The 12,074-nt window shown below is 32.1% G+C and overlaps 1 protein-coding gene and 1 long non-coding RNA gene across 4 annotated transcripts; one reads left to right on the top strand and one right to left on the bottom strand.

Annotated features, from left to right (window-relative positions):
- Positions 1 to 3,294: 3,294 nt before the first annotated feature.
- On the top strand, positions 3,295 to 4,791 carry LOC112802672 (uncharacterized). The gene is made up of 2 exons (XR_011882411.1): positions 3,295 to 3,917; positions 4,509 to 4,791. It is a non-coding gene; the product is annotated as an uncharacterized lncRNA (long non-coding RNA).
- Positions 4,743 to 11,444, bottom strand: LOC112802671 (transcription factor TGA2.2). Of its 3 annotated transcripts, none has more exons than XM_025845986.3 (12): positions 11,190 to 11,444; positions 10,906 to 11,012; positions 10,684 to 10,766; positions 10,301 to 10,507; positions 10,110 to 10,187; positions 9,974 to 10,033; positions 9,643 to 9,720; positions 9,496 to 9,547; positions 8,355 to 8,626; positions 7,688 to 7,933; positions 5,403 to 5,527; positions 4,743 to 4,993 (listed from the first exon to the last, which is right to left on the bottom strand). In XM_025845986.3, the coding sequence occupies exons 1-12, from the start codon at positions 11,252 to 11,254 to the stop codon at positions 4,957 to 4,959; spliced, it is 1,410 nt and encodes a 469-aa protein (XP_025701771.1). In that variant the 5' UTR covers positions 11,255 to 11,444; the 3' UTR covers positions 4,743 to 4,956. The 3 variants fall into 3 exon arrangements, with proteins under 3 accessions (XP_025701771.1, XP_072093920.1, XP_025701772.1); XM_072237819.1 differs by having other exon boundaries at positions 11,180 to 11,299; XM_025845987.3 differs by lacking the exon at positions 4,743 to 4,993 and having other exon boundaries at positions 5,252 to 5,527; positions 11,190 to 11,387.
- Positions 11,445 to 12,074: the final 630 nt, after the last annotated feature.

Raw genomic sequence — 12,074 nt, 5'->3', positions numbered from 1 at the left:
ACAACGATTAGGAGGTTACCTGTTTGAAGATGACGAAGACGGCGCTGATATATCAAAAGACAAAAAAAGGCGCTGAGATCTCAACAACGAAGGCGACGACACCGAGACTGCAGAAGAAGGCGGTGACGAGATCTCAAGAGACGGCCGAGACCGTAGAAGACGACGTCGATGGGACCTCAGGAGATAGCGGCGAGATGCAGAAGATGGCGGCAAAGAAGACGACAATGGAGCTCGGAGACGACAATGGTATCTGATTGGAGAAGATGAGAATGGCATGGGTGAGTTAGGGTTTGTGAGGGTAATTCAGACAATATCTTTTTTTAAAAAAAATTAGCGACCGATTTTGCGACTGATTAGTTTATAAAATCGGTCGCTAACTTAAAAATTATCAACCAATTTAGTGACCACAACTTTAGCGACCGAATTAGTGACAAACCCCAATTTGAGGGTTTATCTTGTATTGAATTTAGAGTATTTTGATAACCTTTTGTCACATTTAGCCTATGAATTAGCATGGTTTTGTTATCTCTCCCATATTTGTGCTTAAGTGTAAAAATATGCTTTTAAACCTTATTTTAATGAATTCCAATTTCTCTTTGATTCCATAAGATGCCTTGATGTGTTTGTTAGTAGTTCCAGGATTGAAATAGGCTAGGCATGGATCAAAGGAAGCAAGGAAGGAAGCATGCAAGTGGAGAGAAGCACAAAAAGTCAAAGAGTTGATCTCAGCCAAGCACGCGTACGCGCACAAGGCGCTCGCGCGCACATCGCAGAATTAGCCAAGGACGCGCACGCGTACCATGCGCGCACGCGTCGTAGCCCGCACGTGATTCTTTTATTACAGCACGTGTCTGGCAATTTTGGGAGGTTTTAGCAACCAACTTTGGCGCCAAAATGCATATAAGAGCCAAGGATTGAAGGGGATTGACATTCATTCATACATTCACACACATTCACATCCATAGACTAATTTTAGATCATTAGGCAGATATTTTTGAGTTAGTTACATTTGTAGAGAGAGAAACTCCAACTTCTCTCTAGGATTCATCTTCATCTTCTCAATTCTCAACCATTCCTTGGTGAGATCTATTACAACACTCAATTTACTTTGTTCATGTTGTAGATCATCTTCTCTAATCCCAATTCTTATAGATCTTAGGTTTAACTTTGTTGTTTTGGATTCTATTGATTCATTGAAGATTTCATTTTCATTGTTGTTCATTGTTGATTGTTGTTGATCTCTTGTGTTGAATTGCTTTGATTCTAATCCTTTTCTCTCCATTTTACTATGTCTTTCATTCTTGTCCTCCAAGTGTTTGAGAAAATGCCAACTTTAGATATGGAGTAGTATTCCCTCACTTGGCCTAGGGGTTGAGTCATTGGAGACACTTGAATAATGGATGTCAATTGTTGATTAAGAATTGAGGATTGCTAATTGACTTAGAGTGCACTAAAGCTAGACTTCCCTAGGGTAAGACTAGAACTTGTGACTCAAGTTAGTTACTTTTACTTGACTTTCTTCTATAATTAGGGGTTAACTAAGTAAAGCAACACTCCCTTGTTATCACAATTGAATGAAGCTATAGTGATGGGACTTCCAATGTTCAACCTTGGCTAAGGCTTTTAATATTGATTGTTTGTTGTTTTCTTTTGTTCACACTTTTATGCTACACTCCTTAAACCACAAAAGACCACTTAACCAATAGCATGCATCCTTGTAGCATTCCTAGGGAAGAACGACTCGGGACTAATACTCTCGGTTATAGATTGTAGATTTGTTTGATGATGGATTTTGCGTCGGTTTAGACTATACTACGATTGATTACTTGATAATTTCTATACCGGCAAAAATACATTTGTCAATTAGCAACCAACCAAGTTTCATTCTATTTACCTATCAATCGGTTGGAAAATCGATCGCTAAATTAAAAAATAGCAACCGATTTTAGCGACCGATTTTATTCTAGTTGTATAAAAATAATCGGTCGCTAATTCGGTGGCTATTAGTTACTGATTTAGCGACCAGTACTTTAGCGATCGAATTAGTGATGACTAAACAGTTGATCACCCTATTACACTATCAATTGCAAAATCGATGGCTAAAAATAAAAAATAGCGACTGATTTTGTGACCAACAGTTTCAAAGACATTACTTTCTGTTTTGGTTGCTAATTCGGTCACTAAATGAAAAATTAACGATCAATTTTAGTTACCAACTTTATTCTAGTTGTATTAAAACCTTATCAGTCGCTAAAATCGATCGCTGAATGTAATTTAGCGACCAATATTTTTTTGTCCTAAAAATTCTATATCAATTACTAAATCGGTTATTATTAGCAATTAGTTTTTTTAGTTACTAAAATCAATCGCTATTCTAATATTTTCTTGTAGTGAAATTGACCTTAAAAAGCAAAAAATTACATCTCAAAAATTGGTATCTTTTTCCTTATTTTTTTGGACGCATAAAATTTTATTAGTAAAAAATGTCGTGTCCTTAATTGTATAATATTTTTAGGATGCTCTAGATCATGCTGATAAAGAAAGAGAGACCAAATGTCATCCGAGAGAACCAAAACTAATCCAAAAATTAGCATATGAGTTGGACCATTTTAATGTTGTGTTATGCGGCAGAAGTTGTGGTGATCCGCTTCCAATTTAATTAAATTATTAACTAATACTTAGCTACTACGTAAGGCTCAAACCAAGTCAGTGTCACAAAACATACAACACATGAATATTTTATCGTTACCTGCACCATAAGTATGGTTGATGTTGAAGTTAGATGAGGAATAATGAGCATTATGTCACCATAAAGTAACCGCCGAAACCCTCCCAATACATTTGATTTGGCTCATACATTCAATTATTGAATCATAAAATTGGGTATGTTCCACGCAATAGCCATTTGTTAACCTACGAACATGAACATATATTCTTCCACCTTGGATATTAGTTCAGAAGAAATTTACATAGTCCTGCTTTCTCGGTCCCAAAACATTGTCCACCAACGATGTACGTTCTTTTTCACTAGCATGTGATTGGAATGAAAAAGAAACAAAAATAATTGATGATTAGATTTGTATGAGATGTATGAGAGGTAATAGTTAAAGGATGATGAGCTCAAGTGCAAAATAGAATTTAATTGGTATAAAAGTATTGTGTAATTGCATCGAAAACAATAAATTATTAGTTTTAAAGACTTTCTTATTATGAAATAATTGTGATAAAATTAAATCCTTTTAAATTTGAAATTTATTAATTTATAAGTTACATAATTTCAAATCATATTAAATCGATTCAACAAAAACCAACTTAAACTTTAGCTATTCCTAAAAAAAAATACAAATATAAAGAAAAAAATAAAAAATGTTATTCCCAGTAACCTACGTGATTCCATTTTTTTATTAACCTGCTTGATTCCTTTCTTGGGTTAACCTACGATTCCTTCATCTATATATACATGAACCTCAAATCCATTTATTTGTAAGCCACAACTTACAAGTCAATTTCATCATACACACAAATCAAGTCCCAACCAATTCAGAATCTATTCAAAACTGCTTTGTCCAAAGCCCTGTATACTGATTCAGTGATACATATCATGGAGATACAGTTACAGTTTGATGATGATACTTTCTACGCTGAGATTAGAAAGCAGATTCTGTTGTTGACATCTGAAGATAACGAAAACTTGGAGGAAACAAGACTTTTCGGTTCGATTGGTGTTGCCAAGGGCGGTTCAACCAGACCAGTTTATTATAAGAGTGACTCGCAAAGACCAACTAATTTTTGCTCATGGGAGACAGGAAGCACTGCTGGTTCACCCCCTGAGTGGGTAGTGAACCTGTGGAAGAGTCGGAAAGGGACCGGGGTCTTCATTCCCCAAGCTGTTGCGTACAGCAAAAACCCAAGACAAGGTACGTACTGACTCATATGCCGTTTTGTAACAGTGTTTTGAAACCTGAGATGACATAAGTTTGAACTTGGTTTTATTCTGATTTGAACTCCGATCATGTTTTCAAATAAAATAAGTAAATTATAGACTTGAAATGAGTAAAAAATAGAACAGTGTTGTATTTCACTCCTATGTAATTTTTAGTTGGCACTAACTTTATCCGGTCTTTGATATCAAGAACTCACTAATTCAATTCTGAAGAAAATTCATGTACAGAAATCAACTTTACATAAAAACAATTGCACTGTCTATCTTCAATTCTAGCCTTAGTTACAGTTGAGGTTTTTTGTTTCTTCCAGCAAGTATAATTAGTGGAGATTGAACCCATTGCTCTTTCACGCTACATTGGTTCAATTCCATGCTATTTAGTTTCAAATCAAGGAACTTCTTATATTTCCAAACACGCTTTTTTTTTTTTTTTTGTTCTTCTAAACACGCTTTAAAATCATAAAATGTCAACGTTGTGATCATTTTGGAATCAAACTAGTGGTTGTCCCATTGTAAAAACAGATATTATTGACGGGGATACTAAAGTCTTATGTGTATATATCAGGGACAATGAATAGCAGAAGACGAGTTTATGGATCAGTGATGAATAAGGACAGAAGAATCTAGACTTTTTCGAGTTTCATGTTGAGGATTACAGCTTGCTAACAAATAAAAGATACTAGGGATATTTGTTTAATATTATTATGGGAAATTATTTCACCTGACAAAAAAAATTCTTGGTGATATGGTGAAGATAGAAAAACTATGTCATTTGAACTATAACTCATCGGAACGATCCTTTGTTTGTTTGGTATAATGACTTCTATAAATGTAATATTCCACGATGACTATCTATATCTATTTAAAGTACCAATAATATACAGAAATTCGCAACAGTTAAAAGCTAGTTCAACTCCAAGATTGAGGCCATTATCATCTCTAAGTAAATTAGATCTGCACCAACTAATAATAATAAAGGTTTCTTCCCGGTACATCTGATTATTAAGCACGTTCTAAACTTGAGAGTCGCTGCAACTCATCATTGAGTTCCTATTAGAATAGAAATGGAAAATTAGCAGGAGTGTATTTGTAACTTATCCTCAAAACTTTGACTCAAGCAGTTTACCTTTAAAATTCTAAAATGTGCAATGTAATTTTTTAATAATGCAAAAAAAAAGAAGGGGGGGGGGGGGGGATTTCGATTCAGTTTTTTTCCCAAAATTATCTTCTTATGATGTATTTTTTTTATAATGCAATTAACCGTAATTAGAAGCATACAAAGTTTAAAGGATAAATTGCACATACAGGGGAGTAAATAGCAATTTACCATTGGTCTGAAGCTAACATAGAAGGGTCCTATATATGAAGGAAGTTCTACATACATACATACATACATACATATATGTATATCAATAGATAGATATTGAATATCAGTCACTACTCTCTAGGGCGCGCTAACCATAATGAGTTGAGTGCTCTTAGTCTTGAAATGTAATCATTCATTACAAGGAGGGCTCGTGCAATTTGTCGCGTGGTCAAAATTCGTTGCAACTGCTGCAGCATTTCTTGCTTCAATACATCAGCCTAAGAAACATAGTATACTCAGAAATTTAGGATGTATATAAATATAAAGGTAATTTGGTGTGCTTGGTCGTAGTGAAAAAGAAAATTTAAGGGATTTGAAGGACTCATATTCATCGTTGAATTTTACTCAGAAAAATCTAAGAATCCTTGAACGCATTCTCGTTACTTATCCACTCAGGAAATGGAGACTATATATATTATTTGTTTGGATTAAAGTTTGTAAACTTCAAAATTATTTTGCTAGGGAATCATAGTTAATTTGGAGTTAATGAGTTAAAAAATAAATCTATTATAAAAAAATAACTTTTTATTATCTTAATTTTTCGAATTTTAAATTTAAAAATAAAAACTATTTTTTAATTAGTTGACTTTAAGTTGGTTATACTTTGGTTGGTCTTTAGACTTTTTTTTTGTAAAGATAAAAAATAAATTAGTATTAATGTGATTTATGTGATAATTTTTATATCAAAATGGATTAATAAACTACATGTTATTTGGTAAAATTATTTTTAGATGAAAAACTATTAGAAAGATAAATTTAAATAATTATTTTATATTATCTTATAATTTTATTTTAAATATTTAAATAAATTTTAATATTCTTTTTACTAATATTCTCAGTAATTTTAAGTAATAAAATTAATAGAATTATAATACAAAACAAAAAAATTCATATAAAAAATAACAATAACGATAAAAAAATTCATATAAACAAAACATAATAAAAATTATAAAAAAATATGCATGAGAGAATTAAAATGAACAATGAAGGATAAAATTGAACGCAAAAGTTAGAATTTTTAGTTTTAGGTAAACGTGGCTTGGAAGATAGAATTACGTTTGTGTTTAGCAAAAAAACTAATAAAAAATGTGAAGTTTTCAAAAAGATTAAATGTATTTTTTATGCTCCAAATACTAAACCAACCATATTTTATATCTCTTCTTTTACAGAGATCTATAATTAAATGATATAAACTAAAATGGTAAAAGAAAATAGTTATTAGTTATTACACAACAAGACTCAAATATCAACCAATTTTTTTCATAAAAAAACATATATATATATATATATATATATATATATATATATATATGAAAATTGAAAAGCGTTTCAAATAGAAATTATTAAATTTTAAAAATGTATTACATACTTAATTTAACACTTATTTCTCTTCAGGAATACCAAAAATAAAAAATTCTATATTTAAAGGCAAAATGTAATTTCTATTATCGGTTAAGGGTATTTATATTCAAATCGATCTAAATTAAGTTGTTCATTTGATCCAATCTAAACTGAAAATCGATTAAAACCGCACTAATTTAAATTTGATTAGATTCTATGCATGGATCAGATCGAATTTTGGATCTACTTCTCAAAACCGATTCAATCTAATCCAAATCGCATAATGTACTATAATATTATTATTTTATAAATTTTACTTATAATATATTCAATCTGTTATATATTTTTATATTATTTATGTATTATTATTATTATTATTTAATAAATATTTTATGTTCAAAATATAATTTATTTATTTATTTTAATTAATCTATAATTTTATTTTTATTGTTATGTTATAGTTTGATTTTTAAGATATTATTGAGAATTATTATATATATTTAATTTTTTTAATTTATAAAACTGTGAATCCAATCCAATCCAAACAGCATTAAAATTGAATCTGATAAGATTTTTTTTACAAAAATTATCCAATCCAAACTACACCGTAGGTAAAACTAGTATTCAAATCGAATGTTACTCAAAATCGATCCAAACCGCACTGCGAACACTTAGTATTTTTTAGCACACTATTAAATGAAGCGTGGTAGATCAAATTAGGTCAAATACTATGGGAAAAAATGTTATGTGAATATAATATTACTGTGAAATGCGAATGAATATAAGGTAAACTAGAAGTAATTTTGGTAATTTGAACCAGCCTAATTAGTTGATTTATGCCAGATGATACACTGCACAACCTAAAATCCTTCCTTCCATTTAGTTCCTAAGATATTATCAGTTAAAAAGGAAACAGTACTACATCTGCTCACTGATAAATTATAACTGTGACTCTTCAAATGTTTAACAGTTATTAGTGGATGGACGTAGTGTTTATACTTAAATTTAGTTCTCATTGTCAATATATTGCATCTTACCTGATGAAGGAAACTCTCCAGATTGGCAATCTTACCCATTGCAATTGCCATTTGGCTCATATAATCGGCAACATTTCCGGCACCGGTGGGTCCTAGGGCGGCCGAGGAAAGTGTGTCCGAAAGAGATTGTTGCAACGCCTCCATACCTTGATTCAAAGCATCCTCTGCCTGATGAGAAGACTGCTGAAGATTACAAATCCCCAACAACTGCTGTTCTGTTAAGGGCTCGAGGTGGTTCTTAACTATCTGCATCTCCAAACACGCAAAGAAAGCATCAATGGAATATTCTAGACACCCAAATTGCTCTTCAAAAAATGTTAGATCCGCCACTTTAGTCTCCAATAAATTTTTATTTCTTACAACTCTTTGAGGATTATTGTTGTTGGTAAGATTAGTCCTTCTATAGTTTTTAATCAATTTTTTTAATGTCTGTTAAACAAATAAACCCTTAACAATTTTATTATAAGGCCATTAGATTCTAAAAAATGACTTTATAAGACTAATTAGTCCTCTTTAAACAGAAGTAATTTTCGAAAATTTATAGTGAATAAAAATTTGTTGGAGACAAAAAATGTCTAATTTAAAATTTCTTGAAGATCAATCTAAATGTTTATTCTTCAATTTATTTGCAAACGAAATAAAAATACATTGTTGTAAACCAATTTACCTTGAGAAGTTCAGACGACCGGAATCCGCCGAGCCACATCAGCCACCTTTCGGCAGGTGTCTTCCACATCCCATAGAGCATGTGAAAGACATCAGCCTTTGCTCCTATGCTCTTTAACCGAAATAATTCGTCATAATGTGCCATGACACCATCAACAAGAAGATGCAGTTCATTATCTCCCATTTGGGAATTTAAGGCTGATCTAAGGTCATTTAGCAAATGTTGTTGCTCATCAACCCACCGGGCATACTCCATATCAAATGCTAAGGCCCCTAAATTTCAAATAAAATAAAAATCATTAGTCACGAATTCCCTACTATAAATTACATCACTTAGTAATAAAGTATGAAATTCATCAGACAAATGTTCGGTGAAAAAAGTTACAGATTAGAAGCAACTTTTAACACTATTTTAAGATCGTTTTCATGAGCACATTTGAATAGTACAAGTACATGTACGATAATTTATGTATGATATTGAGATTATCTTCAATGCCAAATAGTAAATCATCACTATAACAAAGATGATTTGCATTATGAGATTCTTAAAATTAAATGATTAATCATATACGCACAAATTACAATCTATGTTCCATGGCGATATAGCTTATGTGCTGAACTCTGAAATAATCAATAATAGTAAGCTAAGTTCACGTGAATTTATATGTTAGTTGAAAATGCATTAGTGTCTGCGTTTTTATTTTCGTTGTTCATTGAATTTAGAATTTTGTGAAAAAGAAAATACTAAAAATAATAAAATTATATTTTCTGTTTTTATCTTTTATTTTTTTTATAAAATTATAAAAATAAAAAACACTGAACATGAAAATACAAACCAGTATCATCATATTTTGTTTAACGACTTTTGGAGTTAAGCATAAATACGAAAATTGAAAAAAGTGAGGGTACAAAAATGTACTTTACACTAATTCTTTTTAGGATTTAGTTGCGGAAGTTATCAAAAGGAGTTATACTGAAAAATTTATATTAAAAACTAAATATTTAAATATTTTCTAAAATAAGTAATCTTAACGAATGTTCATTTTTAACGCTTTTATATACTAGTAATTAGTTTATTTATAGTTGATAGTTGATGATTAATGATTATACTAGTGCTAGTAACCTTGCCCCCACTTAATTACCATTTCCAAGAGATGAATGAGTATGATCCCCGTTAGTTGCAATAAATATACCCTGCATTGAAAATTGAGAGAGAGAAATCCATGAATATGACAAAATCAAATTGTAGACAGAACTGATCTACTGGAAAATCTTTTAACTTGGCAGACCTGCTGACGTGCTCGCTGAAGCTCTTGCTCCAATTGTAAGAGTTTGGCTCGGCTGTTCTCCAGCTGCTGTACATATGCCTATTCCCCAGAAAGCATTTCAATATCACAAAACTACAAGAATAAACTAGTATTTTTGTAATAAAAAGAAACAGAGAAATTTTATGGAATAAATATAAAAATTTTTATAACAAACACAAAATTCTGAAGAAAAATACAAAAAAATGCTTTAATGAAAATATAAAAACTCTACATAAATAACACCTAGGATGAAGAAAAGAAGAAAAATCGTGTTGAGACTTGAGAAGCGAAAAAAGCAGAAAAATAGAATTACCTTTTTTCTTAACCGACTTTTCCTTGCTGCCTCTCGATTTTGAGCAAGCCTCCGCATAGTCTAAGAAATAGAAGCATAAAAGCATGTGCAGTGAATGGTACACAAATCAATAAGTAGCTAAGGAGTGGAAACCAACCTTCTGGTCAACAGCTTTGATCTTTGTCTCATCCTTCGAGTCCACAACCGTGGGTGCCCCATGCTGAACTCTATTGCACTAAAACAAGGCTCACAAAACAGTCTCCTCTCAGATCATACAAAGCACACAAGTCTATATCGCTGAACCAAAAGTAATTATTACTCAGCATGTGTTGTCACTTGTTTACTCACTTGATTTCTGTCATCGATGTCAATATCTGTGGAAGTATCATCAGTCTGTTGGCTGTTGTCAGCCATGCCTGAATCACCCCAATTCTCAACATGACCATTTCCTAAAGGCATGTTTGGCATAGCCATCCCTTTTTGCTGGTACATGTTTATCCCTGTATCCAGGCACCCACCCCCACTTGAACCACCAACCTCTGCACTCCCAAGGTTCTACAACCAAAACCAAAAATCAGAGGATGTAGACAAGGACTAATTTGCCATGTATATGAGCTAGTCAATAGATTACTGCATGTACAAGTCGGATTTGAACCTAAGCAAGTAGCCAATCATACAACCCAAGTTGGTTGAAGACAATAGAAAAATTAGAATAAATAAAATGAACCAACCGTCGTGGTCAACGTCCCATACTGCAAGTTAGTGCCAGCAACAGAAACAGCTACATTGTTGGACTTCATGTTAAACATTGAGCCTGCGATGAGCTCAAAATTAAACTAAAATGATCTTAACAGCTGTCCCACCGGTTGCGATGTTCACAAAAAGGAAAAACAAATAATAAATGAATAAATAAATAAATAAAATGATCATCAGAGAGCGAGAGAGTGTTTCACTTGAGCTTAAATCAACAGCATCTTCATGATGAAACACAGGTGCAGAATGTTGAATCTCGCCAAGATCAGAGAAACGTGTTGGGTTCCGGTTGGTATTATTGTCTCCCCTGTTTCAAACAAGATAACAACAAAAACATATTCTGCTTCAAAAAACAATTTTCGACACCAGGGAAAAAAAAAGAGATTAACTTCGCTACACGTGAGCCTCACTCACAGAAGGGGGAAAAATGGACAAAAGATGACAAAGAAAGAAAGAAAGACAAAGAAGAGGTACTTAATAATACCGAAGCAAGAAGGGAGAATGACAATACAGTTGGGAGCTTGTTTGAGCTGTCTTGAAGCTTTGCATTTTTATCCTTTTTTTTTTCCAAACACACTCACGCACAGAGTTACTCACAATCACAAAAGATTTTGTTTCTCTCCCTAGGAAAGCTTCATCGTCATGGGGTTTTTGTTTTTCGTTTTTTTTTTTAATCTTTCGCTTTCGGTTATTAAGATTTAAGAAGCTGATTATATAGAAACGCCGGGTGAGAACTGAGAACTCAGGAGTGAAGGAAATGAAAATCTTTATTTTGTTAAGAATTAAGTATTGGATAGCGTATTGATATTCTTTCTTTCTGTTTATTGTTACTGTACTATTTTATTTTATTTTTTTGTACTTCTTTTATGAGATTTTATTTTGTACTTGATACATAGGCTTTTTTTCATTTAAACAAAAAATATATTTATTTATAATTTTAATTAAAATAAAAAATTTACGAATTTAAGTATTACATTATAATTTCACAGTTAATGAGCGCAAAATAGATTTTACTTCAACGGTTTTTTGTCTGCGAAAATGAAGCAAATTCTCTTTTCATTCTCACTCATACTATCATTTTTTCATATCTTCGCACTCCTTGGTAGCAATGTTAAAGCAATTTTTTAAAATAAAGCTTTTGCAAACAGTAAATACCCAACATACCAGGCATGACAAGTGGGACAATTGATTTCATCACAAGTTGGAGTCTCATCACCCCATCGATGCAACCCCAACCTTCAATTTTCAAAGTGCCATAAGCCACATCATACAATTGAGGCTCATTTTGTTTCGATATGCATATTGTGTGTTGTGCCTTGTTATGAAGATTCGTAGTACTAGACCTGAATGTGGTGTCTTTTTTTTTTTG

The sequence above is a fragment of the Arachis hypogaea genome, chromosome 5 (genome assembly GCF_003086295.3).
Source record: "Arachis hypogaea cultivar Tifrunner chromosome 5, arahy.Tifrunner.gnm2.J5K5, whole genome shotgun sequence".
Classification (NCBI taxonomy): Eukaryota; Viridiplantae; Streptophyta; class Magnoliopsida; order Fabales; family Fabaceae; genus Arachis; species Arachis hypogaea.
This window is presented reverse-complemented; position numbering and strand designations above follow the sequence as displayed.

Coding starts and splice junctions, on each gene's coding strand:
- LOC112802671 (XM_025845986.3), bottom strand. CDS start 11,254: ATGCAAAGCTTCAAGACAGCTCAAACAAGCTCCCAACTGTATTGTCAT. Junction 9,721..9,973: donor AAAGTCGGTTAAGAAAAAAG/GTAATTCTATTT, acceptor TCTGGGGAATAG/GCATATGTACAGCAGCTGGA. Junction 8,627..9,495: donor TCATTCATCTCTTGGAAATG/GTAATTAAGTGG, acceptor TTTGAAATTTAG/GGGCCTTAGCATTTGATATG.